The sequence below is a fragment of the Colletotrichum lupini genome, chromosome 1 (genome assembly GCF_023278565.1).
Source record: "Colletotrichum lupini chromosome 1, complete sequence".
Classification (NCBI taxonomy): domain Eukaryota; kingdom Fungi; phylum Ascomycota; class Sordariomycetes; order Glomerellales; family Glomerellaceae; genus Colletotrichum; species Colletotrichum lupini.
In genome coordinates this window covers 4,650,359-4,677,293 of record NC_064672.1, presented here as the reverse complement: position 1 = coordinate 4,677,293, position 26,935 = coordinate 4,650,359, and the positions used below count along the sequence as shown (strand labels likewise).

Below are 26,935 nucleotides of genomic sequence, written 5' to 3'. Positions count from 1 at the left end.
TATTATTTTCTCTATCCCAGACCAAAATAATACCCGGTCCCATCTTGGGCAGCATTCAACCCCTTATATACCCGACTTGACTCATCTCGACAAGGCACACACATACGACAAGTATTAACCCGCGCCTACCACCACACCACCCACATCGAATTTCAAAAAATTTCAATTCTACTCTTTCCAAATACATACATCGCAATCGCATCGCTCACAACGAATATATCGCTCTCACTTTCGTCGCGCCTGTCTACGGCGAAAAGGCTCCTTGCCTTGGACATTGGTTCACACCGTCAACTCACAAACCCCACCGTTGATCGACAATCCCCCGGCCGCCCAGCGCCGCCCAATAACCACCAACCATGTCTACCGCCAACAAAAAAGAGGCTCGCGTCACGTTTCAGACCACAAAGGGCCACCGTCACCAATCGAGCGACTCTAGCATCTCCGTGATCAGCTCAAGCCCTTCCGCCCAGGACTACTTCGACCTTGAACTGAAGTACAATCAGCTGCTGGACGATATGAACCGGCTCAAGAGCGAAACTAAAGCTCGCTACGCTGCCCTGGAGAACAACATTGAGGTTCTCAAGATCGACAAGAAAGCCTGGGAGCGCGAAAAGGAAAACTTGCGCACCGAAAACCAGGTCCTACGGGAGGATCTCCGCAAGGCACAACGCCACAGCCCCTCTCGAGAGTCGACAAAGATGTCGGGCGCACTTCCCAGCCAACCGCCCTCTCCAAGAGAACACAAGGAGAGAGAGCACAGGGAGCCCAGAGAACACAGGGAGCCCCGAGAATACAAGGAGTCCAGAGAACACAAGGAACCCAAGGAGTCAAAGGCTTTGCGTCGCAGCGACTCCAAGCACCGCTCCCGCGGGGAGAGCAAGGTTCGCAAGCCCACCGAGGACAAGGAGCTTGCGAAGCGCTGCAAGGAAGACAAGGAGCGCCTCGGCCGCCGCTTCGAGCACAAGGACGACAAGAGCACTTCCAGCGGAAGCTCGAGGGGCAGCAAGCAGGGCAGCTACATTGAGCCCATGGGCCCCAGCGCTCCTCGGCCCGCTTCTATCGTGGAGCCGACCCGTCCCCGTACCAAGCGCTCCGAGTCTACGTCGTACGCCATAAGACCTACCGTCCTCACGACCACAACTGTCACCGATTCACCTTACGACCAGCGTACTCCAGGCTACCCGGACCACGAGAGTCCCTTCTATGAAGGTAGTGCATATGGCCATGGCCATTCACCATACGTTGAGGATGGAAGCTATTACGCACACCCTCTACCAGAGACCGCCCGCGGGAGGTCGCGTCGGTAAAGCATCCGACACAAGCAAGCAAGAAGCAACAAAAAAAAATTAGCCAAGCCCTGTGTGACACACCACCAGCGGGCAAGGGTGGTTTTTTTTTCTTCGCTGCGGGAAAATACGTTTACGATACTCTGCATTCAGCCACAGGAAGTTCTTCATCCCTGGCAAAACGCAGCCTCCAACCGATAAAGCGGTGCGGGGGGGAGAGAGAGAGGAGGCTTGAAAAGCGCTCTTTTCTGCACCTTTTCCCCAAGACGGGACGGGCGCTTTGAGGCGACAGATGGGACCCCCGCACCCGCCGCACCGAGTCCGGGCGCAACGACTTACTTGAGAGTCGAGACGCCAGCCGAATTGACGCAATAAGTTCGGTTGACTCATCCTCGATGACATTCTTCGGCGAACTTGGCCGTTTCCCGAGGCCAAGTGTTTATTTCAAGAGACGGAAATCCGCCTCCTCAAAAAGTTTTTGGTTTTTTGGTTTTCTTTTTTCTTTTTTTTCCCCCCATATTGCTCAGTCATGTATCAAATCCTGTACTAGCTCTCTCATGTCAACAACTCGATACCCAATACCCAATACCCTTTCATGTTTTCCACGATATATCATTATCTATATACCTGAGTTTCACCCGAGGTCATCACATCGTTTCATCAATTGACGTCAATTGACGATATCACAATATAAAATAAAATCTTTTAAAAACAAACAAACAATCGTCCCACCCCAGATGAACTATTAGTATCCATTAAAACATACATACAATCCCCACCGCCACAATGAAGCTATACCCCTCCATCAGCCCCGACCTCGCCGACTGGGCCGCCCGCCAACCCGTCTTCTTCACGGCCTCGGCCCCAACCCACCACCCCCACATCAACGTCTCCCCCAAGGGCCTCTCCGCCCACTTCGCCGTCCTCTCGCCCAACTTGGTCGCCTACATTGACCGCACCGGCTCCGGGTGCGAGACGATCGCCCACAGCTACGAGAATGGCCGGCTGACGCTCATGTTCATGTCCTTCGGGCCCGCCCCGCGCATCTTGCGGCTGTTTTGCAAGAGCCGGATCGTGGAGTGGGATCATCCCGACTTTGATAAGTGGATGAAGCGTGTTATCCCGCAGGACGACACCGCTGGGGGAAACAGTAACCGGGAGTCGTACGATGGGGCCAGGGCCGTCGTTGTTGGTGAGGTGTGGGAGGTGCAGACGAGTTGCGGGTATGGTGTCCCCATGGTGAGGAAGGAACTTTACGCGCCCGCCGCGGCGTCGGAGGACGGGACGCTCGAGAAGGCTCAGCGGCAGCGGCGCGACGCCCTCGGTACCGACGACGACGACGCCGCGCAGACGAAGAAGGACGAGCTCTCCGTCTTTGAGGAGCGTCCCACCCTCGACTACTACTGGAAGAAGCGCGTCGACAACAACACGGTCAATACCTACCAGGTCGAGACGAACCGCACCTCCATCGACGGGTTACCCGGCTTGAAGGCTGCTCGGCGGGATGCCGGGGAGGCGCTCTGGGTCGCGGATCTCAAGGCGGAGGCGCTGCGTGCGGCGAGGGAGACGAGGGGTGTCTTGTTGGGGGGTTTGATTGCTGTTTTGGTGTATTTTGGTATTGGCGTCGTGGGCGGGTTGGTCGTGAGGTGGAGGGAGGGGAGGGAGCATAATTGGATTTGGCCTAATTGAGGTTGAGATTTTGGGGGTCATGGGGGAATGGTTTGGTGTTGGGGACTGCGTGAATTTGGGTTTCAAAATCGGTAGATGATAGGAAGTAGGAAGTATGGAATGCAAGCTTGGTTGTTTTTGGTAATGGACGCGGAGGCATCTGTTGTCAACTGTGAAGCCATCGCGAGATCCCAATAGCAGAATGACAAGGAGTGCGAGTGGGAGAGTGTGAGAAAGCTTGTACCGGACCATGGTCGCCCGACTTTCACATCATGGACTGGAATTTTTGTAATAACTCGCGAGTCTGTCCTATTAGGATGATCTCTACTTGATTCTCATACTCTGCAACCACTCGTGACGATCTCCCAGGTCAAGGTGCGCTTACGACAGCCAACCACCAACCATCGACTACCTCCTCCCGCCAAACCCTTTGCGCAGATCACACCCAACGCCGCCTCCTCTGCAATGCACAATGCTGCTGGTATCGGCGGGTGATATCGTCAAAGAATAATCGATATTGTGGATGGCGCGGGGAGGGGGGCCAACTGCATCCAGCGAACCGGGTGTTGCATCGCCCATATTCCGTACCTCCTCATCGCATCGTGGCCCTCGCTCATTAGGCCCGTTGGGCAGAAACGCAGGTGGTGCGCAGGTACGCAATAACATCCACCCATTGCCTATACTTGCTGACCCTTCGCGTGCCTGCGAACCCGCATGCCGCGCTCTTCTTTCGCACGTGGTAATCGACCATGCGAGGTACAATCACTTTTCAAAACGAATGCAAAAAATTCTTTGCCTTGCGTTCCCCTCCCTTGGATCATCCCGTGCCTGCAGCAGGGGCGCCGGACTCGCGCGCCGCATCCTTGTTGCCGCTGTTGCTGCCCGACGCACCAGCCGCCGCGGCCTTACCACCACCACGACCACGCCTGGTCCGCTTATGGTGCTCCGGCTTCTCGGAAGGCGTGGCGTTGCTGTTAGATGCATTGGTCGTCGATGGTGGAGCAGAGCTAGAGCTTGCTGCTGCGGTATTGGCTGCGTTGCTGCTGTTGGAGTTATTGGCGTTCGAATTCGAGTTAGAGGCGGCAGGCTTCTTCTCCTTGCGCTCGAGAACTTGAACTGTGCCCTGGGCAACCTGTATGGGGCTCGCAGCGACTGCCTTTACGAGGCCATCGTGATCGGAGAAGTCGACATAGGCAAAGCCCTTACGCTTATCGATTTCCACAAAAGTGACGGTGCCAAAGGCCTCCATGGCTTGCTTGAGGAGTGCCTCGGTTACGCCCTGCGATGGGTTTGCGTGCTTGACGAAACCACGGGTCACACCAGCGGTAACGGCCGCAGTGCTCTTCTTCGCGTTGCTGCCCTTGCCTGATGCCTTAGGACCGGTAGGGGCGTTGGACTTGGCACTTGCTGGCGCGGCAGCTGGCTGCGAATTCAAACTCGATGCTTCCTTGTCGACCTTGGCAGCCCTTTCCTTATTCTTCTCCTCGTCCTTCTTCTTGAGCAAGGTGACCGGGGCTTTGGCAGGTGCTGGAGCGCTAGAAGAGCCGCTCGCCTCGGTTGACTTGCCCTTTGCTTCGTTGGCACTTGCGTTCTTTCCACCGCCGCCTCTTCTAGAACGGCCTGACTTAGGTGCCGTGGGCGTGGCGTTTCTCTCGGATGTTTGTGAAGCAGCTGAGGATGCTGGGGCCGGAGCTGTAACAGGTGGCGGTGCGGCTGCTGGGGCTTCGACCACGGGTTGCGCTGGTTCCTTTGATGAGGTTCCCTTGGAATCGGCCTCAGCTTTGGCAGCATCGAGTCGTGCCCTCCTATGAGCGCTTCCGGGGCTGATACCAAGGTCTCGCTGCAAGATGCGGGCAGCAGCCGCAATACCAGCTCGCCTACTCTTGGGCTGATCCTGAGACGAGGAAGAGGAGGCCTGCGTGATCTGGTTGGCGACAGCTTCTGCGGCCTTAACAGCGTCCGCAGTAGCCTTTTTGGTGAGGATTTTGACCGTCTCTTTGGGTTTATCGGCCGATTTGTCTCCCTTAGAGTCCTTCTTGCCTTTCTTTGAATCCTCCGCGGTCGATGCCGACGACTTGCCCTTGGTGCTGGAGTCCTGCCGAGCCTGCTTAGCGCTCTTAGCGGCGGCAGCCTCTTTCTGCTTGTTGGCCTTCTTCTCCTTGAGGAACTCAATCAACGGTGTCGTTGTGACCTTCGTTTCGGGCTTCGTTTCCTCCACGTCCTTGTTCTCATTGCTCTCGTTGTCCTTGTCAATCTCAGGATTGGTCAAGGATTGTAAAAAGGCCATGAACTCGGGATCCTGATCAATAGTTCCCTGCCTTGGATCGGTGCGCTTTTTGCTGCTCGGGACTTTGTTGTAAATCGCAAACTCGAGAACGGGCGGGCCGACTAGGGAAGCGCTATTGGACGTCATCTTTGCATCTTCCCAAGACTTGGCCTGAATCAGATTCGACAATGTGTTAAGGCTCTCGCGCTTAAGAACGTGAAGATAAACTCGTCCTGGCCTCGATGGCTTCGCAGGGCTAGGCGCAAGAAGCATTAGCCACCAACCCTTGGACACATGGGAGTAAGCACGTACTCATGAGAGATCTTCCCAGCCTCAAAATTGTGCCAGCTGACGAGGCCATTGCCAGCCTTCCATTCGTCGCCTAGGTTGTTCCATAATTCTTGCTCCGTCGTGCCAGGGGGCAGTCGTCGAATAACAACCTTGTCGCCCTCGACGGGACTCCTACTCTTATTGGACTTTGGCGCATCAGTAGTTGCCTGTTGACCGGAGACCGAAAGAACTCCATTTGTCTTTCGAGATGCGCCTTGGGCGCCAGAGGTTGCCATTATGGAATAGATAGCCTTGTATTCGTATGCTCGGGATCGATACCTGATATAGGATGGCTATGCTGTTTTGTTTGGTTATTGTTTCTTGTCTTGTGGCCTGGTGATAAGCTGTGCAAGAAACATTGGAAAATGTGTAGTGGGAGTGTTCCGAAAGACGAAGTGCGCTGCGCAAGGGTCCAAGAAGGTGTGTGCAAGACCTGGCTCAGATGTCAAAAGGTGATGTGATGGCAGGGTAGTGACGCGGGGCTTTGGGTTCACCTTAACCTCAGATCTGAAAGAATGGCTCACAATGTGCCACTGCCTCAGGTGGACCTTATCTTATCACCTGCACTAGCCCTTTTTGGATAGCTTTGGCTGGGTGGGGCCCAAGGGCTGTCCTTCCACTCCTCTTCTCACACAGCCCCACAAACCTCTTCTCGGAAAAACCTCGGCAAAGACACAACCTCTCACAGAGCACCTTCGGTCAAACAATATTCCGACCAGCCAACTATTCCGAGGTTCACCCAGCACCCACTAGCCATCAAGATGGCAGGTCAAGAGAAAGAAGGAGGTACCTCGAACATCAAGGACAAAGAAATCGAGGATACCGACGTCTACCCGGAGACCTTTCCGGATTTCAAACAGTTGAAAATAGCTTCACCTGCCCAAGTTACGGAAGGAAGTCATCCACGGGAAGCTGCGACGAGTTCTGAGTACAGAGAGCCGACTGCGCAAGAGATCGAAGCGGCCATCCGGCGAGCAAACAGCTATCAGAATAATCCGCTTACCAACACTGTCAGACGGAGCAGACCGACTGGTGACCGTGCTCGCAACCGCAGCGCAGCAGTATCTTTTCAAGTTCCGTCAGTTCCACCGGGCGCGACTCCCATCAACTTCGGAGCGCATCATCCTCCCGATCCTCAGCAGGTGCCTGTCGCATCTGAACGTGCTACCCCAGCGTCCGTCCGCGGTCGTGGAATTCCAGTCCCTGGTCGTTCTGGCTACATCCCCACCCTCCCCCCTCTTAACAGTCCGCCGCGCCGACAACTCAGAGACCCCAATTCAGGCCGTCCCGTTGTAGTTGGAGGTTTCGATAACCCGCTCGACGAGTACAACCAGCGAGTTCTGCGTCGCAAAGCCCATGACCAGCGGACTCTCGAATCATTCTTGCAAAATTCACTACCCGAAAGCACCTGGAACTCACAGAACCCTCGTCCTCTACCAGAGCTCCCCCCTGCTAGCACTGCCCAGCAGTCCCCAGCAGCCGCACCCAGCCGTGCTGCCCATAATACCCCTCCGACGCTCCCCGCTCAGAACAGTGCTCCACCGCACCCTTCGCCTTTGCAGTCACACCCGGTCGCCTTGAATCAGCAGGAGCCTTTTCCAACGCCCTCACGTCGCCGTGCCAGGTCTGCATCATTCTCAACACCGTCGAACGCCTCTTCTCTCGCTTTCCCTGGCCCGAATCAAAATCAACCTCCCCCTGAGACCATCCAGGAGGAGCCATCGACCGAATACGAGGAACTCGAACGCTCTGAGGAGCCCGGTATCCGCACCGCACAGATTGGTCGGTCCATTCAACAGTCCAACGATTCATCGCACGTTTCGCTCCGCGGCGGAAGTCTTGATCTCGACGATTTCCCAGAGGATTTCGATCCGAGCTACTACGAGTCCGACGATATCGACGACGACTTGGCTGTGTATTACACCGAGTTCAATCCAAACATTTCCGAAGACTTCAACCCGTACGACATCGAGATAACATCTCAGGTGCATACCCAAATACTCGAAAAAATGGCGAGCCACATCCCCCGACCCGGCCCCGCCAAACTCTCCCCCAATGCAGGCTTAGACGAGTGGCTGGAGGAAGCCAAGCAGTGTCACTACTTGCCCGAGCGCGCCATGAAAGAGCTGTGCGAGCTTGTAAAGGAGGTGCTCATGGAGGGTGAGGAATATTATAATCCTCTCTTCTCTAACCTTGTGCTGACTTGTGGAAACTAGAATCCAATATTCAGCCTGTGTGCACCCCGGTCACAATTTGCGGTGACATCCATGGCCAATTCTACGATCTGCTGGAGCTCTTCCGTGTTGCGGGCGGAATGCCTGGCGAGTCGAATGTGGAGGCCCCCAAGACTGCCACCACGGTCATCAGCCCCGAGGACATTGAGCCTCCTACCGAGATTACGAACCCGAAGCTCAAAAAGAAGGTTCGCAATGCTGGCAGCCCCCCTGCTGATGAAGACGATGAGGACGACGCCGCGGCTGCTGATACCAGCGCGACTTCCCGAGCTGACTCCGCCGTTGAGGTCTCCACCACATCGCAGTCTGCCGATACCCGCTTCATCTTCTTGGGCGACTTCGTCGATCGTGGCTACTTCAGTCTGGAGACTTTTACTCTCCTCATGTGCTTGAAGGCCAAGTAGGTAACTTTTGCTGTCAGTTGCACTATCATGCTAATCTTTCTCAGATACCCCGACAGAATCGTCCTTGTTCGTGGCAACCACGAGTCCCGTCAAATCACCCAGGTGTACGGATTTTACGAGGAGTGCCAGCAAAAGTACGGCAACGCTTCCGTGTGGAAGGCGTGCTGCCATGTCTTCGACTTCCTCGTTCTCGCTGCTATCGTCGATGGAGAGCTTCTCTGCGTCCATGGTGGTCTCAGTCCAGAGATCCGCACCATCGACCAGATCCGCGTCGTTGCTCGTGCGCAGGAGATCCCTCACGAGGGCGCTTTCTGCGATCTTGTTTGGTCCGACCCCGAAGACGTCGAGACTTGGGCTATCAGCCCTCGCGGCGCCGGCTGGCTCTTTGGCGACAAGGTTGCAACCGAGTTCAACCACGTGAACGGTCTTAAGCTCATCGCTAGAGCTCACCAGCTTGTCAATGAGGGTTACAAGGTCAGTGCCTATCGTCAGTCCGCATTACTGGGTTTATGCTAACGCAAAATAGTATCACTTCCCGCAGAACTCTGTCGTCACCGTGTGGTCGGCTCCGAACTACTGCTACCGCTGCGGTAATGTTGCGTCCATCATGACCGTCGACAAGGATATGAACCCCAAGTTCAGCATTTTCTCGGCAGTCCCCGACGAACAACGCCATGTCCCTGCCAACCGCCGCGGACCGGGCGACTACTTCCTCTGATTGGGCTCGCTGATCTGTACATGGGAGACGGAACTGTGCTGGGGATGCGTTTGGAACACCGTCGGGGTTTTGTCCTGAGGTTCCAACGTGGTCCTTGCCAAAATCACGTCTCCAACTACCGGCCGCTCGGAATTAAGCGGCGAGGCTCCGAATATCACGATGAGCCTTACATTCGTCTTAGTACACAGAACCGTCTTGGGAGCTAAACACCCGGGCATCACTGTCGTGCATCGAAAATACGCACAGTGATGAGAGATAGTTCTTCTTTTGCTGCAGACGGAACATTTTTGCTGTCAAGAGCAACACGCTTGAACATGGCATAACCCACGTCTGGATTTTTGCCTGGCCCATTGCCTGGGTTATATCGTGATTTCTGGGCATGAGCACTGAGTACTCCGCGGATAACAGCTTGTCTTTGGCTCGCTTGCATCCAAAAATATGAGGAGTGACTCGCTCGTTTGCTCGGAACGATCACGAAGGAAAGGAAACGAGATTAGAATCTCGAAGCTGGCTCGGCCTCGAAGAACGTGGAGAGGAACGTCGGGATGAGAGAGGACGGGCTGGTTACTTTTGACGTATTTGACGATGTCATGCATGGAATAGAGGGCAGGGGAAGACCTTCTTGTAGATTAGGCATAGAGATGTTCAATACCCATACATTCTGAACCCAGGAAAGCTGGACCACACGTTGGGTGCTGTAAACATTGCCTCGTCCGTGCTAATGCAGGCGATATGTCTCGATAATGACCAAAGGGCTTATGAATGCCAAAAGTCTCATGCCGTTTGCTTTTGTCCCACATCCGCCATACCGCATTGAACCCAAAAGTCACACCAGACGCCACGCGATGTACTAGGGTACTCCGTAAACCGAACCCTCATCAAACCCCTTTAAGCACGCTTGACTTCCCACTTTAGATCCTTGATACTCACTTCCTCTCCTGCCTTCTCGTCGTAGTCATACCACTCGCCGTCCGTGAGCTCAATAGCAGAGAACTTGCTGTTTGAATCAATGCCCTCGGCGAGCCACTCGCCTTCGGGTATGAACTCGGTAAACTCGAGTCCACGGCAGTCGAACTCGAGAATCTTTTGCTGCTTCGCGGGCTCGCCTTGTTCATACGAAGCTGGGGCGGCCTTTACGGAAGCGGAAGACTCGCGCTTGCAGTTCTTGCACTTCCAGACGAAGTTGGCCTCGCCTCTGCTGCCGCTCATTTCATTTTCGTCCTGGATTGGGCAGCAGATGAGTGGACTGTCCGAAAGCCTTATGAGCAGGGGAGAAACTCACAAAGCGGTTGACGCCGACGGTCTTGTCATGAACTTCGCGACAGGATGTGCACTGAACTTTGAAGGTGTACCAGAAGGGGTTACTCTCGCTATCATCGGGGCGGAGATTCGTGACTCTGTGGAGAGTAAGATGTCGTGTTCTAAGACCTCGGAACCATTAAAACTTACCCGTTGAGCTCGGCTGTGAGATAAAGGGCGAACATTGTGAGTTTGGCTTTCCTTCTGAGCTCAGTGCCGTTCGGATTGTGGTTGTTTGATTGTTTCTCACACCTAAAACTGATCGAGGGTCGCTGTAAAGTCATGGTGGGGTTACCTCATGGAGGGGCAGCTGTGCCATTTCTATAAGCGAGTACACCTTTTAGCCGCAATAGTCACCTAATCGCATAACGTCTATCTACATTTTCAATCGGCCATTGTCAATTGGACCCGTCATCTCGGCCAAGCTAAGTCGATCGTCAATAATTGTGCATCAGACGATAATTTCCGCGCCTGGAACGTACCGACCATTTCAACCACCCTCGACGCCTCGTCGCACGTCAACGCATCAATTCGACTCGGAGAGGCTGCCACAATAGCCGGCATGCCGTCAGAATGCAGGCAATCTGGTCTAGAGCGGGCCAGGCGCACCGATGCGGCTGCAAGGCCTGCTTTAATGCCTCCGGGGGCATGATACGGCAGTCGGCGACGCGCTCGACGCAACGAAAACCGACCTTTAGCGAGATCTTCACGGCGTGCTACACATCGATAATGGGAACGGCTGCGATGCTGGATGCAGGGAGGAAAGACAGGCGGCGAAAGGATTTGGACCGACAAATTGAAGAGGTCTCGAGCGAGCTGGCAAATCTTGTCGAAAAAGCAAAGGAGAAAGCTCCTAAGAAACCACCTGCTGGTGACGTTGGCAACCGGTATCCGGGCGCATTACAAGATCACGTTCCACAAAACCCCGAAGTCAGCAAGATTCTCGACGCCCTCGGGCCCTCATATAGGTGGCAGAGAACTGTTGCGACAAAGGCCGACGTGGACCGTTTATGGAAGATATACGAGCTGAGTCCTTCGAACGAAGTCAGAGGGGTCAATTACGAAGCCTTGATTAAGAAGCTCGCGACAGAAGAGTGGATGCCTATTGAGCACCGCGCACCGCGGACGCCGAGGCAAGCCAAGGCGGCAGCGGTGGCAACGAAAGCTTTGGTCTACAGATTTCTCGACGCAGGCGATTCTATGGTTGGACGCGAAGGAATGCAAACGGCGCGAGACGAGGTAGACAAGCTGATACGGAAGAAGTTCCCCATCTGGGATGAAAGCGAACTGAGCAACGAGGCTCTGAACACGTGGAGCCGGGAGCTGAACAAGGCGTTGAGGAGTGTTTTTGACGCCTCGACTCCTGAGAACTTTCAACATACGATTTACAGTGTATGTCACAATCTCCTCGTATCGCCTTCATCCCTCACCATCCACACATACAACCATCTTATTGCGGGCCTGGATAGAGTTGGGATGCATCGCCTTGCTTCAGCAGTGGTCCTCTCTTTCTACCAGGGCAAGCTTGAGCCCACGCAGCTTACCCTCGTGTGCATCCTGAATCACTACAGAACGATAAAGGACGCAGACAACTTTTCGGGTTTCATCGCTCGCATGACTGGCAAAGACCAACGAGGCGTCAAAATCCGGAGAAAAAGGCACGATGATGTGGCGGAGTTTTTCTCCCTTCACGGTTGGGCTAAAACGAAAGATGTCGCAGTCGGCTCCCATTACGTCGTCGAGAGGGCGCGTTTTGATGAAAAAATCTTCGCCACCATCATCGAAGGCATGTTGGCTTTCGACAGACTGAGGGCTGCCGTGGGTGCATTTGCGGCGAGCATCACGGCAGACCTCCTGATTAGCTCGCGGACGACCTCCGAGCTGCTCGATTATTGCGCCCGCTCCCTAGATCGCACAGCTGCAGCCAAGCTTTTGGAACTACTGAAAAGCAACCCCGCGCTGATCAAGCGTGCATTCTTTCGAGAGAACGACAAGCTATATCTTGCGCGGCGCATACGGAGCCTACTGGATATTTGCGGCTTGGAACACAGCTTGCCAAACAGCGTGGCACCGTTCCTGAAAGATCCCATGTTCTCGATTGTGTCGAGCGAGGAGCAGAAACGTGTAGTTTATATCGCACGAATAGCCCACACTGTACACCAAACGGAGTGGTTGTTGAAAAGCGCGCGCGACTACGTTCAGCGCGTGAAAACGGGTAGCGCCAGTACCATTCGCATTGATTCGGGCTCTCCGCAGATGTACAGGATGTGGAGAGCGACGAAGTTGGTTTGGCCAGTGCCCGAGGGTCTTCCGGAAGACCAGCCCGGAACGTCCTTCTCGCAGGAGGAAGAGGTCGACTGGTCTGCTTGGAATCGGCTGGAGGAAGCGTCAGAAGCACAGCTGGCGCAGAAAACCATGAGTAAAAGCAACACTCTTTCAGAGAATCAGGGTCAATTGTCCGCATGGGATCGCCTTGAACAGGCGGCGGAGACGAAACCGAAGAACACGAAGCACGAAAACAAAACCACCATCGACGAGGTTTTCGAAACGATTGAAATTCTGTAGATATGTACTATACCACACATGTAACATTATGGTTATATGGCACGTATATGCCAAGGCCAAATTGATGGATAGAATAGAAGGCCTAGGCCAAAACCAGATGTCAGATGCCCCTGTTAGAAGGGGGCTCATGTACATCAAAATATCAAGCAATTCACATAAGGACGACCGCACTGCATCGTTGATATAAAGAAGGTTCCTCTAACGTGCGACGGCGTCGCCGCTGGTGTGCGGCTCAAGAGGCAGATCCGGGAGCTGGCGCGGGCGGTGTACGATGGTCCCGAGTACACTGTCGATGAGATGGAGGTCAAGTATATTTACGCGCGGCCGTCGTGGGTTGAAATGCCGAAGGCGGCGCAGATGTTGGATGATGCGCAGGAGGGCATTGCGACGATGGCTGAGACGAATCCATACTGGGCTCGTCGGGTTCCGCTAGACGACAACGACGATGATGATTATGATTATGATAACGAACCGGTTTAGTTTCTGCCAGGTAAGGAAGAGTATTTATTAGGTATTGTATTCTTGGTGCGGCTTCTATTGACCTCTTCGTTCCCTACGGCGCAAAAGTATCACCTCCACGGCCGCCACCATTGCTGTGCCTGGACAGCTGAGACCCAATTACCACAGCTGAGCCATGGGAGCCTCCAAAAGGGAACTTTGAAGGGTGCCAAGGAATGAGATCGTACCATGTCGGTCGCAAGTCTTTGACACTGCGCGGGAAGAGGGTTGCGGCCCCGAGCGTTTGGCAAACTGGGATTGACTTTGTTGGGGTAGTCACGAGTGATATCATTGTAATATAATTTGAGGCGGGGGACAGAACAAAAGAGGAATGCGGATACAACACGTGAAGCAAGCTTGCTTGGATCTGACTTTGGGTGACAGTCAAAAGGAGAAACTATCGGGTAGGAAGAGGGTTCAAGTAAAGGTATCTTTTACCTCATTTGGAGATTGGTTGAGGCTACTGATTCGCCGAGATGTAGAGGCTTCGTCAGAGGGACGAACTTGAAAGCAAAAGGCCGTATCAGTTCAAGAGACGCCTTGAGCCGCAAGTGTGAAAAAACCCATTGATCCCAGGAATTGGAGAGTTTGAATTAGATGGGGTGGGCGTGAAAAGGGTCCCATTTGGTCGCTGCGCTATTACTCCGTACTCTTTTAGTAATAAGTTGTCAACTCTTGATTCACGCAAAAAGGCTGAAGACTCTTCCCCAGGTTGGTCGCACAGGCGCAAAGCTAAAGGAAAGGAATTCATGAACAGGCCAATGTGACATTGTAACTTCTTCCCCGTGGATCGCCGTTGGGTCCTTGCTGGTCAGTCGTCACTCGAGTTCCATCGGCGTTATACCCGTGAGGGCCATTGACAATTTTTTGGCTAGTCAGCAGTAAAGTGACTTAGCAGCTCCGTGAGAGCCGAATTGGTATCAAGCAAGAGGCCACCAATTCCTCTCATTATCAACCAATATTTTGCAAACTGTACGTATGAATAGAGGATTGGATGCTGGGATGCCGAGGTCTCCTGCCCTGGCCAAAGTGACCAGGTGACAGGACCCCTAAAAAAAAAAACCAAAACTTGGAACATGCATCGCGGAACTAGATCTGGGTGGGGTCTGGTGTAGGTCATTCCTGGGGCCGCGATGAATTTGGACCAGTCACTTGTATGCGCAAGAGTCAGGACTCTCAAGGGGTACCCGTACATAGGTACGCACAGTAATAGAGCCCGCGCGCAAAAAGGTATGGACGTATGTTTAGAAGCATGCGGGTGCACTTTTTTCTTCCAACGGCGGCCAAAACGTGCAGTTTGACCGGACAGATACCGATGTCGGTTTCAGGGTCCTTCCCGCCTTCGGCGAGTCCTCCGGGGGTGGAAAAGGTCATGAGGACGGACGACCTGACAAGCGTGCGAGGCGGTCTGGAATTTTTAGACAGCCCATCTGACCCGGCGTGCCGGGAGGGCTGCTCGAATGTGAGATGAGATGTGTCCCGGGACGCGGCCCCGACTCGCCTCAGGCCCTTCAGCCCAGTGAGCCAACCTCTACACAGTACAGAGTAAGTACCTAACCTTACGGAGAGGTGGGAGCGCGGAGCGCGGTGCAGTGCACTAAGTGAGTAGAATTGGTTTATGAGGTACTAGTGAACGGTACAGGCTCACTTGCGGTGCACCACCATCGGTCGGTAGGGCATACACGTGTAAATGATCAATTGAGCCAGCAAGGTCAGCATGCAACTCTTTTCATCCCTCCTTTCACTCTGTGACGTGAGCTTTCCCTACTGTACCTTTTACAGGCAGTGGAAGAGAAGAGAAAAGGACGGGATAGCCAGTGTTGGTGCTACATCAACGGCGGGGTGATCATGGACAGGCCGGCCAGCTGAAGCCGTGGTGGGGCGAGCATCCCGTGACTTGGCGAATCAAACAGGGGCGGCGCTCCACGGGCGGTCAACGGCGGCTTCCAAGTGGCTGACTTCACCGACCGGATAACGCCACACCTCGAGCTGTTTTGGACAGTGTTCTTTCTCTCATTTCAAAGGCAGGAAGGAACCTTACGGAGTACTGTGTATGTTTTTTGGCTGGGTTGCCATTGCCATTTGCTGTGCCTGAGTGCCTGCGTGCCTGCCGTCACGTTCAGAAGCGACTGGTGCTGGGTGGTGGAAGGTGGTTTGGGTGTCTCAGGTACCTCCCGACCGTGTCTCGAGTCGTCGCGCCGGGGCTCGGCAGTACCCTCCACAGCGCGAATTGGCGTGTGGTGTACCTGACGACCGACAAAGAGGTACGGCGTGCCAAGGCCCCGGATACCATGCGGCCGCTGTGGAGGTTGAGATGAGCTCACACCTCCCACACCTCTTCTTTTCTCCTGGTGTCCTGCTCGTGCTAGGTCCTGCTGCAGTATGGTGAAGTGCTAAGGTACCAGAGGTGCAGACCTGGAAGTACTGTTGCATGCTTCCGTCACTTGTCAATCCACTCTCTCCTTGCGCCGGTCGGTCTGAAGTTCTGGTTCATTCATACATAATCCCCCTCCAACCCACTGATGCTCTCCTAAAGGGGACCCAGGTCTTTTTTTCTCATTCTTCTTCCCTTTGGATTGTGTAGAGGTGTATTCGGTAAGCCAGTCATTGGACAAATACCAAATACCATACGAGATACGCCATCTCAGTCACTGCTTCTCCGCCCTTTTTCAGTCAATGGCGAGCTGGATGTGGAGCTCCTTGAACCTGGAAAAACCAACGGGACTCTCGTGACTGACTGACTGAGCGACCTCGAATTCTGGATCCTCTCTTTTTTGTCGCGACAAAGAAGAAGCGGATAGTGCCTTCTGTAACTCGAGTCTTCTCCGGTACACTGACGTGGACTCGTTTCTTCTTCAAGTCTTTGGCACCTTCTCCAACTCACCGCATTCACCACCTCACCTCACCTCTTACAACAAACCTCCGACCGTCATCAACTTATCCCCCAGCCAAAATCACGACCACCTACGAGAACTGAGAAAAAGAGAGAATGTGTGATTGCGGCTGCGAGTCTATCTGCCTCTAAGCAGCCGTTTAGCATCATCATTCACTCTTGTCGTCTTATTTTCTCGTCAGCACCTTATCTGTTGCCGCAGCATTCTTTCAAAATCTGTATCGCCTAGACAGTATCACTACCAACCGACGCCACAGCGTCACATCCAATCCCTGATAACGGACTCAGACATCATTTCAGCATGAAGTTCGGCAGAAAGTGCGCCTTCCTCCCCATCCCTCTCTCTCACCCTTGCCGCTTCACCCGACAGAAACCGATATCTCTGCTATTTTTGACCTTGCCTTTACTTTACCTGACCGCCTTGTTATTTCATGGAAAATTATGCTTACGCTGTCTGCAGTCTCCCCCGCAACCAAGTCCCCGAGTGGGCGGCCTTCTACATCAATTACAAGGGCCTGAAGAAGTTGATCAAGGCCGCGGCGCAATCGGCCAAGAACGGAGAGACGGTGGATCTTGCAGGTGGGCGGACTTGGACCGGACCGTGAGGGCGCAGCCCATCCCCTGACCACATCTTGCAGAATTCTTCTTTGCCCTGGATCGTAATCTCGAAGACGTCGACTCTTTCTACAACCGCAAGCTTGGCGAGGCCGTCCGCCGTCTCAGTCTGTTGCGCGACCGCTATGGCCGCGTTCCCGACGTCGTCTCCAACCTCGACGAGGATGAGACCGAGGAGCTCATGGGCGCTCTCTACGAGATGCGCATCATGCTGAGAAGCCTCAATTGGTTCGCCGAGATCAACCGCAGAGGCTTCGTCAAAATCACAAAGAAGCTCGACAAGAAGCTCCCCGAGACGGCTTCCCAGCACCGCTACATCTCGACAAAAGTCGACCCTTTGCCGTTTGCTAAGGACACCACGAGCACACGCCTCCTCACTGAGATTAACAAATGGATCTCCGCTCTGGGTGACGCCCGCAACGTTGACGACTCCAAGTCAGACAGGTCAGTGCGGTCTCTGGGCCGCGCATCCTCCAAGGCCATGTTGACTTTGTCGCAAAACCTACTCGATACTCTAGAGCAGGCCATCCGTAACGACAATGTCGACTCACTCAAGGCCGGACTGGACGAGGGCAACGTGACGGGTGAGCAGTCTTCTCAGAGCTTGCTTCTCAACCTCCTGCAGCGTTCCATTGCTGCGAGATCCAAGGCGAGCATCGCCTATCTTATCGATCAGCTGCCGTCCATTTACGAGCCCGAGGACATCAACCACCGCAACTGCATTCACCGACTTGTCATTCACATTGGCAGAACCAAGTCGTCTGATCCCGACAATGAGCCGAAGTCGTATCCTTTCCCGATCGGCACTCAGTTCACTTCTCACGACCTCCAGCCTGCAGTCTCGCAGGCTGTGGTTCCCCGCGCACTCAATCAAAACGAGACGAAGCTGCTCGGCAAAGATGACGAGGCTGTTCAGATTCTCATGTACCTACTCGACACTCTCAAGCCTGAACACAGAGATGCGCTCACCGCCAGAGACTCCTTTGGACGCCTGCCGCTTCACTATGCCGCCCGTTTCGGCTTCGTCGTCGTGTGCCAGGTCATCATGGCCAAGATGCAGGAGTGGGGTCAATTCAACGTCGAGAATGGCATCGATGCCCCCGAGTGGCAGGATAACGAGGGATATGCTCCTTTGCACCTGAGTGTCGTGGGTGGACATCCGCTGACCACCAAGGCCCTTCTTCAGGGCGAAAACTGGCAGGGTGTGAGTGTCAGGAAGGCCGAGATGAGACGAACGGTATCCAAATCCGGTGCAGTTCTCGCTATGGCCACCAAGTCCAACTATAAGGTCATCGTCGAGATGCTCGTTGAAGCTGGAGTCGACATCAACTGGCAGGACAAGACGGGTGAAACCGCTCTGCACCTTGCCGCCCGATTCGGCCACGATGAAATTGCAAAGTCGCTGATTGCCGGCACCGACGAACAGAAAGCCGACCTTGAGATTGCAGAGAACACCTACGCCTGGACTCCGCTCCATGTCGCCGCTGTTGACGGTCACTTGTCGATAGTACAACTGCTGGTTGATTCTGGCGCGGTTGTCGCCAAGGCCGACTCATCTGGTTGGACTGCCAAGGAACACGCCGCCCTGCGTGGTCATCTCGACATAGCCAGGCTCATCGCGACGCAAGCCGAGTCCGAGATTATACAACCTACCAACAATCTCAAGATTTCTAACGAGAGCTCTCCCCGGTCCTCATCCCCCGAGAACATGTCTTCGATCGATGGTCGCAAGTCAAATGGTGCTATTCGTCCCGTTGAGCCGGTCAAAACCTTTGGTCATCGATACCTTACCGATCAGAGCATGGTTCTCGTCAGTCTCGGATCCATGGATATGCGCAAGAATATCGAGGCCGTCAAACTCGACCGCGTTCCCTTGACCGAGGCCCACTTGACGGAACTCGACACCGCCTTGTCTATTGTCGTGTCGGCCACTGGCGCCAAGGGAGAGCCCACCATTGTTGACTTGCCTGTACACGAGACCATCTCCACAGAGCCTATCGTTTTCACTTCGGCGGACCCTTCCCAGGTCAAGCTGATGTTTGACATTGTCCCAACTTACTCTGGAAACGAGAAGAACAAGATTGGACGTGGTGTGGCCCTGTTGTCATCCATCAGGCCGACACTTGGCACTAAGCGCATGAACCTCCAGGGTGATGTCTGTGTGCCGATTCTGGCCAACAACTTGGATGTCATTGGCACTGTCAACTTCAACTTCCTGGTTGTCACGCCATTCTCGCATCCCAACATGGAAATCAACTCCCAGCAGACCTACTGGAAGAAGCTAGCTTCAACGATGGTCATTGGTCACCGCGGCATGGGTAAGAACATGACGAGCAACAAGTCTCTCCAGCTTGGAGAGAACACGGTACCTTCATTCATCGCAGCAGCCAACCTAGGTGCGCAGTACGTCGAATTCGATGTTCAGCTTACCAAGGACCATGTCCCGGTTATTTACCATGACTTCCTTGTCAGTGAGACGGGTATCGATGCCCCGGTTCATACCTTGACCCTGGAGCAGTTCCTGCACATCAACCCCGACTCAAACCGCACCAATGGTGTTAACAACGGTGTCAACGCAGTCAATGAGAGAATCGAGCGCGTGAGAAACAACGCACCTGGCCCTAGACAGCGGTCTTTGTCCATGGGCTACGCTGGTGATGGCCTCAACGGACACAGCGAAGAGCGCATGAAGCACACTCGCGACTTCAAGAACAAGGGCTACAAAGCCAACTCCAGAGGCAACTTCATTCAAGCTCCATTTGCCACATTGGAGGACTTGTTCCGACAGCTCCCCGAGCACATCGGCTTCAACATTGAGATGAAGTACCCCATGCTCCACGAGAGCGAGGAGCAGGAGATGGATACCTACGCCGTCGAGCTCAACTCCTTCTGTGACACTGTACTGTCCAAGGTCTATGATCTTGCTGGCAACAGGCACATCATCTTCAGCTCCTTCAATCCGGACATTTGTCTTTGCTTGACTTTCAAGCAGCCTTCCATCCCCATCATGTTCTTGACGGATGCGGGCACCTGCCCTGTCGGTGATATCAGAGCGTCCTCTCTTCAAGAGGCGATTCGTTTCGCTAGCCGATGGAACTTGATTGGTATTGTAAGTGCCGCAGAGCCGCTCATTAACAGCCCCCGGCTGGTGCGCGTCGTCAAGGAAAGCGGTCTGCTGTGTGTCAGTTACGGTACATTGAACAACAACCCCATCATGGTCCAGGTAAGTCTGCATGGTCTGACATGTGATACGGATGGAAAGTGATGCTAACTATTTCTTGCAGCGCCAGGTGAAGGAAGGCATCGATGCAGTCATCGTGGACAACGTCCTCGCCATTAGAAAGGGCCTGACGACGACCGAGGCCGAAGTTCTCAAGGGTTCTGGCGAAGACCTTGAGGAGGGATCCGAGGGTGATTCAGCTTAGAGGAAAGCATATGAGTGCGGTTTTCGGTTCCACAGTACGGGAAGAACTGAGTGTGTGTGTGTGTGTGAGAAAGAGAGAGAGAGATAAATATTTTACATGGCATAGCGCGCCGGAGGGAAAAATGGCATTCCAGCTGGTCGACTGTGTTTCGGCAAGCTTTCAACATGGAGGGAAAACAGCTGAAGAGGCTTAAACAGCCTCTCGCAACCCGTGACAGGTTTTTGAGGGTAGATTATGAACAATACAGTGAGCGACCCCACGTGGCCCTGCTTATTTATCGTACCGACATCCATTGCCGAGATGTGATACAGGTGCAACCTGTTGAGAGGGGGCGGTCTTCACTTGCAACTTCTGTCGAGGCTGATTCCGACATGTCCAACAGACTACTTTGCCCGTTCTTTCTGCATGGTCTCACTCGTTTCGAAGTCTAGGTATCAAGCTTAGCCCCTGCCTCGCCTCACCGAATGATACTGACTCTAATCGGTTGTGGTTTTTTGTTTCACAACTACCGACTACGAAGAGTTCACTTTACCCATCACGCCCATCCAACCCAGCGCAGCGCGAACGGACCAGCACAAATCTGAACTCGCATGTTCGATCTTTCTTCCCCAAGATTATTCCGATTTTGCGATTTTAACAACCTGGGTAATCATGTGTAGCCCCACCCATCCACCACAGCTCCACAGCTCCAACGTCAACCCACCACAAACCCTGGAACCGCTTCCTCGTCGAAATTTTGCAAATTGAGGGATATAATGACACATTTACCCGTCAGCGTCAACCACCCAGCATCGAGATAAGTTCGGTTCGGGATCATCTGCGTCGATGGTTTAGTGGTAAAATTCTCCGTTGCCATCCAAGCAGCGTCGGGGAGCCGGGGGTTCGATTCCCCCTCGACGCAATTCTTTTGCTGATTTGAAGGATATGTTGATTCTGGGACAGCGGGTATGCTTTTGCGGTATTGTTTTTTGATCCTGGGTACTTTCCTTCAGCTTAGGAGATTACCGTGGGGTCATCCTTGGCAATGTCCCTGAAGCCGAGAGTTGCTGAGTTCGTCCTCGATGGTACGCAAGGAGCAACGTTTTCCTGCCCTGTTGAGGTGAGTGGTTTCAAGTCTCTCGTCATTTAGTGGTGAGAACATCTTGTAAAGTGTACCATATGTGGACCGCAAAGGCTATGCCTGCTCTTTGAAGGAATAAATATCATTAGTTAACGTTGCTGTCGGAAACCATTATCTGTTAATCAGATGGCCTATGGGAGATCTCAGGACTCAAACCCGGTGACCTCGTCTCTTCTTCAGTGTCAAGCAAACATCCATCAGTCTGACTTTTTCTTCCCGGAGAAAGACTCACCGTTGAAACCCAAAAACCCGGGTACCGACATCTTCGTGGAACCGTCGTGAGGCACACCGCCTCCTCCTCAACAGCAAGACCAAACATGACATCGGATGGCCTTATCCAAAGAGTTTGTAGTACTCGACTTCCTCGCCTTTACATCCAAGTCACGAGTCTCTTTTGTATTCTTAGAAGAAGGCCTGATCGGGTCTCGGCCGTGGGCCTCACATGAGCAGCCCTCTCCCTCGTCCTACCTCGACCACCGCCTTTTTCCCCACGTCATCAGGCTTGAGGTATCCCCATCACATCTCGCTTTCCACACAAGAAAGCTATTTTTTTGCTCGCGAGTTCTCTGTTGCCTTGGTTTGCCTCGCGGGTGTTTGCTCACCGACTTTATGCGGACTTTGAACAAGGCGTTTTGGTTCGCAGCTTAAAAGCCCGGGTGGGACTAATACTGAGCAACGTTTTCCCACTTCGTCTTCATTTTCTCTTCAGTTTCCGGCACACTGAGTCAGATCTTTTGAACAAACTCTTCTCTCCGGATCTGCATACAAAAATTCAAATATTCCATTACATCGATTGATCAGAGACACAGGAGCTCACCATGAGTAGAAGAAAGAGACTCACGCCTCAAGAGTTGGAGAGACTATGCAGCTACGCAACGCCCGCGGGTCGGTGTCCCTATTCCAGGGTGACCTTGACGAGAGATGGAAACCGCTATCCATCTCGATTCTGCAAGCTCCATTGCTGCAAGAAGATTGATAATAACGCTGCGTGTTTGAACATGAGGACTAACAATAGGGGATACTGTCAACAGCGTACGTAGCCCCTGAACCTCGAAGATATCATAATACCCCTGAAATATGATAACTGATCCTTTTGCTAGATCTTTTATGCCAAGGCATGATGAATGATGCTAGATGCAACAACTACATCAAGAACTACGATCCCAAAGAGTTTAGGTACTGTTCCCAGTATCGTACGTCTGCCCATCTCTCATCCTCTACCCTAGCACAAGCCTCCATCATCCATCTAACAACCATCCAGACAACTGCATCCAACAAGGCTGCGCAAACCAGCGCAACCACCCCAACGGCACCGACTACAGATACTGTCCAGACCACCGCTGCGACCACCAAGACTGCACAAACCCGAAATCCCCTCCATCCTCCTTCTGCGCCTCCCACACCTGCGCCGCACCCTCTTGCCTGGCCCGCTGCCCCGGCGCGACAGGCGACGCCCACGACCCCTCCCGCCACTGCGACCGCCACCGCATGTGCGCCGCGCCCGGCTGCCGGCGCTTTGCCCACGTCAACGAGCACGGCGTCCCCTCGGCCCACTGCGGCGAGCACCACTGCCGGTTCGAGCAGCAGCCGCCGTGCGGCAACGCGAGGGCGGCGGGCGCCGGCGAGGGGACGTGCTTGGCGCATACCTGCGAGGAGAGGGGCTGCGGGAGGATCAAGACGAGGTACATGCCGGACGCGGGCGGCGTGGCGGGACGGTATTGTAAGAGGCACGAGTGTGATCGGGAGGGGTGCTGGGAGAGGAAGTGGGAGGGGAGCAGTTTTTGCGTGAGGCATAAGTGTGCGAGGAGGGACTGTGAGAGGGATGGGGCGTTTGGGGATTACTGTGATCGGCATAGGATTTGTGGCACGCCTGGGTGTGGGAGGTTTCGACATGTGGATGGGGAGAACGTGAGGGATATGTGCGAGGAGCGTGAGTCCTGCACCCTTTTCTCTTCTTCTCCTCTTGCCGTTTCTCGATACTCGGCCCCCTGAACCCCTGACCTCGACTCTGGTTATTCTTCGAGTCCCCCCCCAGAGCAAGTAAGCTGACTTCATCTCATCACCCAGACCTGGCGACCCGCTGCCGCAGAGCAGGTTGCGACGCCCGCGTCGTCGAAGGGGGTACCCTCTGCCTAGACCACACCTGCCGAGACCGCAGCTGCCAAAACGAGCGGTCCGCCCTGGGCCGCTACTGTACCGACCACAAGTGCTCCGTCCAGGGCTGCCAGCAGCTCCGCGAGACGGTGGTCCTGTCGCAGACGATGATGATGCTGGGCGTGCTGAGCCTCAACCTGCCGCTGTCGCCGTACTGCCGGGCTCACGTGTGCGGTCAGGAGGGCTGCGCGGAGCCGGCGGCGGGCGGCGTGAATGGGGGCGGTTCGCGGTATTGTCTCGCGCACGCGAGGTGTCGGAGGCCGGGGTGTGGGAATGGGGTCGAGGTGAGGGGACGGGATGGTAGTTTGTGTGAGGAGCATAATCGGCTTGGGGGCGGGTGGATGGGGAGGAGGGGGGTGTTGGATCCTGATGCGTATGGATGGGGTGGTGGTGGTGGTGGAGGAGGAGGAGGAGGAGGCGGCGGTGGTGGGCAGCATTGGCCTGGGTTTGGACCTTGGGGGGTGAATGCCACTATTTAGAAGATTTTGAAGCACTAGAGGCCGTTTTGTATAAGTTTGGTATGTGGTTTCTTGCAATAAAAGTTTTGACTATTGGCAGTATGAGATCCATGAACTGTTTCTGATCATGAACCTACAGCCTCCGGACCCTGCGAGTAAGATGGTTCTCATGAAGAGACGAATTGCTGTCTGTTTGTTCGGTTTTGGCATTGTTAGAAGATTATCCGTTTCGGAGTATCTAACCTCAAGGATGAATTTGTTCTTGGGCTCTTCCGTTTGCCTCGCTCTTTCCCCTGAGGCAGTTGTCCGGGCAGCCATGGGCCAAGGGTATATTCCCCTCCTCAGTCCCAATTCTGTCACAAGCACAGCAGCGCCCATCTAGGTCGGCGAGGTCAGGTCAAGCTGTATACCAGGTGGTCAAGTGGTCTAACAAAATAAATACTACAATAAAGTCAGAGTCCGGGTTGACTGAGGGGCGACCTGTTCGAGTCCGGGCAGGGGCGTGAATTATAAGGTCAGTATTCCCCTCCCATGCGTTCGTTTCTTTTTTAATCCTCGTTTCTTTATTCTAGTAGTATAGTATAATTCAAAAAGAATTCACGATTGCAAAAGACTAAGGTCAGAGAGAAGCGACCTCTGTCGTCGCATGTTTGATAAAATATCTAAGATATCAGGCACAGAGTGAAAATGCTCAGTGAAATAGGACGGCACTACGCAAAGCAACACACGACCATTTCACGTACATCAGTCATGAGGCTGTTGAAAGATTCTTGTCTTATGTATTCGTTATCTCTTGCGAAGTTATATGGCAGTAGTCTAGATCCCGAACCCCTTGATATCCTTGACCAAATCAGTGATGCTCTCCTCCAGGCTCTTCCACTTGATCCCCAGAATCTTCTCCGTCGCGCTGTTGTCGTACCCGTACACCTTATCCTTGGGCGGCAGCTCCCCGCCCTTGGTGCCTTCCGCAGGCAACCTTTCCTTCAGCTCGGGGAAGTTCTTCCTCACCACCGTCGCGATCTCGGCGTTGCTGAACCATCCGGCCGTCGTGAAGAGCCTCTTGCCGCCGGCCTCGGGCTTCTCCAGCGCCAGAATGTGCGAGAGCGCCAGGTCTCGCACGTCGATCCAAAGGTACGCCGCGCCCGTCGGCGCCACGGCGTCCTTCCACTTGCCCTTGACTAGGTCTACGACGCGCTCGTTGGAGGTGTTGATGCTGGCGAGGTCCGCAAAGTGGTGCACCACGGGGCCCAGCACGAGGGGGGGAGTGAGCGTGACGAGGTCGAAGCCGGGCTTCTCGTCCTTTACGAAATCCCACGCGGCCTTTTCGGCGAGCTTCTTGGAGGCACGGTACGCCGTCGCGGGACTGCGCCCGATATCTTCGACGGTGACGGGGTTCCAGAACTCCTCGGTGAAGATGGTGTTGGGGTCCTCCGTCTTGGCCTCGTCAATGACGGACGCGAAGCTCGAGGTGACAACCACCCTCTTGACGCCCGGCGCCTCCCGCTTGAGGGCCTTGAGGATGGCCGTGGTGCCGACGACGGCCGGTTCGATGAGCTCCTTTTGGGCGTCGGTCCACTTGAAGTGGAAGGGGCTGGCGGTGTGCAGGACGGCCTCGAGGCCGGGGGTCTTGACGACCTCGTCAAAGGCGTCGGGGCGCGCAATGTCGGGGACGATGGCGACGTGGAGGCGGGAGGCGTCGAGGTCCTTGTGGGCGTCGCGGATGCGCTGGGCCTTGTCCTCTGAGCGGACGGTCGTCACGACGGAGTGGCCGCGCGCGAGGAGCTGTTCGAGGATGTGGGCGGCGATGAAGCCGGAGCCACCTGGTGATGTGTTAGTGTATTGTGTTCTGGAGTCGCATTGAGAGCTTCTCGCCCGCAGGAGAGAAGCGGTTTGCTGTGGAGGGTGCTGAGAGTGCGGCCGTGATCTCACTCGTCACTTACCTGTAAGGAGGATCTTGGTCATTTTGTCGTTTGTATATCTCAATGGCTGTTCTTGAATGTTTCTAATCAGTATGGATGAGTCAATGTTGCGGCTTCAATGATTCTCTGTATCAAACGTATTGAATTTCTAACTTTACTCACACATTGAACCCTTTTATCCTTCCCTCAGGTACAGCTCGACCCCTCCACCACCCAAGACGCCGTCACTTTACCCCTCCATTGCATGATGATTAACAACCCCCAACCAATGCCCCGCTCTCTCGACCCCCGCGCACCCACCACACTTGTACTGCATAATTCCATTCAGGTCCCAGCGCGGGTTGCGTGGGGCACCAAAAGCGTCACGTCATCCCAGTCTTCCAGGGCGCCATCGATTCGCTCATCTCCTCGCAGGTGGTCCGGCCCCGACTACTTCGGCTAGCGATGTAAGCACCAACATCGCCATCCATGATATCGAGACTTCGATGTTGTGCGGGGGGAGGCGCGGGCAGGCATCTTAACCCGGAGGACCCGAGGCTGCGGGATGCGGCTGAATCCCTGGGTTTCGGCATAGATGATAGCTATACCTCCTCGAGGGACCGTGAGGCGGAAGGGCTGATAGGAGGGCCCTTGATTGGCCTACGCCTCTCGGGCGAACATGGCAAGGATCCAGGGGATAGGGCTGGCCATGCTGACGAGTACTGGGGGTTTTGACTTCTTCTTTTGTATCGGGTTGGTCTAAATAGGTCTGTTTTGACGGAAAGGAAGTTGGTAAGTACCTATCCTCACTCAGGGAACCGATATCCACAGCCTAGACTTACCGAGAAGAGGTTGGAGATTGATCGAGGCGCAGCAGACCTTTACCTAGAGTGAAAGTGAAGGTTAAGGTTGAAATCGATGTGACTTAAATCACCTGCTGTAGAGAACGGAGGTGCGATTTCGAAAGGCCTGAGGTAGGGCAGGCACGGTAGACGGGGGCTAACGCGGCAGGAGCTCAACAGACGGGAGACCCACCTTACCGGCAGCCGGCGCTCCGATACTTTGCATTGGGTATCTCAAGAATCTTGCCCTGCCTGATGGCAC

The 26,935-nt window shown here is 54.3% G+C and overlaps 12 protein-coding genes and 1 non-coding gene across 13 annotated transcripts; 9 read left to right on the top strand and 4 right to left on the bottom strand.

Annotated features, from left to right (window-relative positions):
- Positions 1–356: 356 nt before the first annotated feature.
- CLUP02_01403 (uncharacterized protein) lies at positions 357–1,307 on the top strand (the record flags this gene model as incomplete). Its single annotated transcript, XM_049280444.1, has 1 exon — positions 357–1,307. One exon carries the CDS (start codon positions 357–359, stop codon positions 1,305–1,307), a length of 951 nt encoding a protein of 316 aa, XP_049136401.1.
- Positions 1,308–2,072: 765 nt separating this feature from the next.
- Positions 2,073–3,449, top strand: CLUP02_01402 (pyridoxamine phosphate oxidase; the record flags this gene model as incomplete). Its single annotated transcript, XM_049280443.1, has 2 exons — positions 2,073–2,927; positions 3,324–3,449. The coding sequence occupies 2 exons, from the start codon at positions 2,073–2,075 to the stop codon at positions 3,447–3,449; spliced, it is 981 nt and encodes a 326-aa protein (XP_049136400.1).
- A 322-nt stretch (positions 3,450–3,771) lies between these two features.
- CLUP02_01401 (smg-4/UPF3 family protein) lies at positions 3,772–5,786 on the bottom strand (the record flags this gene model as incomplete). Its single annotated transcript, XM_049280442.1, has 2 exons — positions 3,772–5,476; positions 5,533–5,786. 2 exons carry the CDS (start codon positions 5,784–5,786, stop codon positions 3,772–3,774), a joined length of 1,959 nt encoding a protein of 652 aa, XP_049136399.1.
- A 525-nt stretch (positions 5,787–6,311) lies between these two features.
- CLUP02_01400 (calcineurin-like phosphoesterase) lies at positions 6,312–8,906 on the top strand (the record flags this gene model as incomplete). The annotated part of the gene is made up of 4 exons (XM_049280441.1): positions 6,312–7,710; positions 7,767–8,184; positions 8,233–8,662; positions 8,715–8,906. The coding sequence occupies 4 exons, from the start codon at positions 6,312–6,314 to the stop codon at positions 8,904–8,906; spliced, it is 2,439 nt and encodes an 812-aa protein (XP_049136398.1).
- An 888-nt stretch (positions 8,907–9,794) lies between these two features.
- Positions 9,795–10,390, bottom strand: CLUP02_01399 (uncharacterized protein; the record flags this gene model as incomplete). Its single annotated transcript, XM_049280440.1, has 3 exons — positions 9,795–10,127; positions 10,189–10,303; positions 10,356–10,390. The coding sequence occupies 3 exons, from the start codon at positions 10,388–10,390 to the stop codon at positions 9,795–9,797; spliced, it is 483 nt and encodes a 160-aa protein (XP_049136397.1).
- Positions 10,391–10,778: 388 nt separating this feature from the next.
- Positions 10,779–12,770, top strand: CLUP02_01398 (pentatricopeptide repeat domain-containing protein; the record flags this gene model as incomplete). Its single annotated transcript, XM_049280439.1, has 1 exon — positions 10,779–12,770. One exon carries the CDS (start codon positions 10,779–10,781, stop codon positions 12,768–12,770), a length of 1,992 nt encoding a protein of 663 aa, XP_049136396.1.
- Positions 12,771–12,798: 28 nt separating this feature from the next.
- Positions 12,799–13,250, top strand: CLUP02_01397 (uncharacterized protein; the record flags this gene model as incomplete). The annotated part of the gene is made up of 2 exons (XM_049280438.1): positions 12,799–12,882; positions 12,960–13,250. The coding sequence occupies 2 exons, from the start codon at positions 12,799–12,801 to the stop codon at positions 13,248–13,250; spliced, it is 375 nt and encodes a 124-aa protein (XP_049136395.1).
- A 73-nt stretch (positions 13,251–13,323) lies between these two features.
- Positions 13,324–15,911, bottom strand: CLUP02_01396 (uncharacterized protein; the record flags this gene model as incomplete). Its single annotated transcript, XM_049280437.1, has 13 exons — positions 13,324–13,639; positions 13,707–13,807; positions 14,037–14,139; positions 14,205–14,288; positions 14,345–14,419; positions 14,533–14,777; positions 14,832–14,865; positions 14,917–15,006; positions 15,099–15,133; positions 15,180–15,257; positions 15,317–15,661; positions 15,725–15,745; positions 15,882–15,911. 13 exons carry the CDS (start codon positions 15,909–15,911, stop codon positions 13,324–13,326), a joined length of 1,557 nt encoding a protein of 518 aa, XP_049136394.1.
- A 551-nt stretch (positions 15,912–16,462) lies between these two features.
- CLUP02_01395 (glycerophosphoryl diester phosphodiesterase) lies at positions 16,463–20,201 on the top strand (the record flags this gene model as incomplete). Its single annotated transcript, XM_049280436.1, has 4 exons — positions 16,463–16,479; positions 16,622–16,740; positions 16,800–19,999; positions 20,061–20,201. The coding sequence occupies 4 exons, from the start codon at positions 16,463–16,465 to the stop codon at positions 20,199–20,201; spliced, it is 3,477 nt and encodes a 1,158-aa protein (XP_049136393.1).
- An 819-nt stretch (positions 20,202–21,020) lies between these two features.
- Positions 21,021–21,102, top strand: CLUP02_tRNA026. Its single transcript has one exon. It is a non-coding gene; the product is annotated as a tRNA-Gly (tRNA).
- A 123-nt stretch (positions 21,103–21,225) lies between these two features.
- On the top strand, positions 21,226–21,603 carry CLUP02_01394 (uncharacterized protein; the record flags this gene model as incomplete). Its single annotated transcript, XM_049280435.1, has 2 exons — positions 21,226–21,300; positions 21,448–21,603. The coding sequence occupies 2 exons, from the start codon at positions 21,226–21,228 to the stop codon at positions 21,601–21,603; spliced, it is 231 nt and encodes a 76-aa protein (XP_049136392.1).
- An 835-nt stretch (positions 21,604–22,438) lies between these two features.
- CLUP02_01393 (uncharacterized protein) lies at positions 22,439–23,954 on the top strand (the record flags this gene model as incomplete). Its single annotated transcript, XM_049280434.1, has 4 exons — positions 22,439–22,514; positions 22,583–23,054; positions 23,178–23,251; positions 23,389–23,954. The coding sequence occupies 4 exons, from the start codon at positions 22,439–22,441 to the stop codon at positions 23,952–23,954; spliced, it is 1,188 nt and encodes a 395-aa protein (XP_049136391.1).
- A 795-nt stretch (positions 23,955–24,749) lies between these two features.
- Positions 24,750–25,895, bottom strand: CLUP02_01392 (NAD dependent epimerase/dehydratase; the record flags this gene model as incomplete). The annotated part of the gene is made up of 2 exons (XM_049280433.1): positions 24,750–25,753; positions 25,874–25,895. The coding sequence occupies 2 exons, from the start codon at positions 25,893–25,895 to the stop codon at positions 24,750–24,752; spliced, it is 1,026 nt and encodes a 341-aa protein (XP_049136390.1).
- Positions 25,896–26,935: the final 1,040 nt, after the last annotated feature.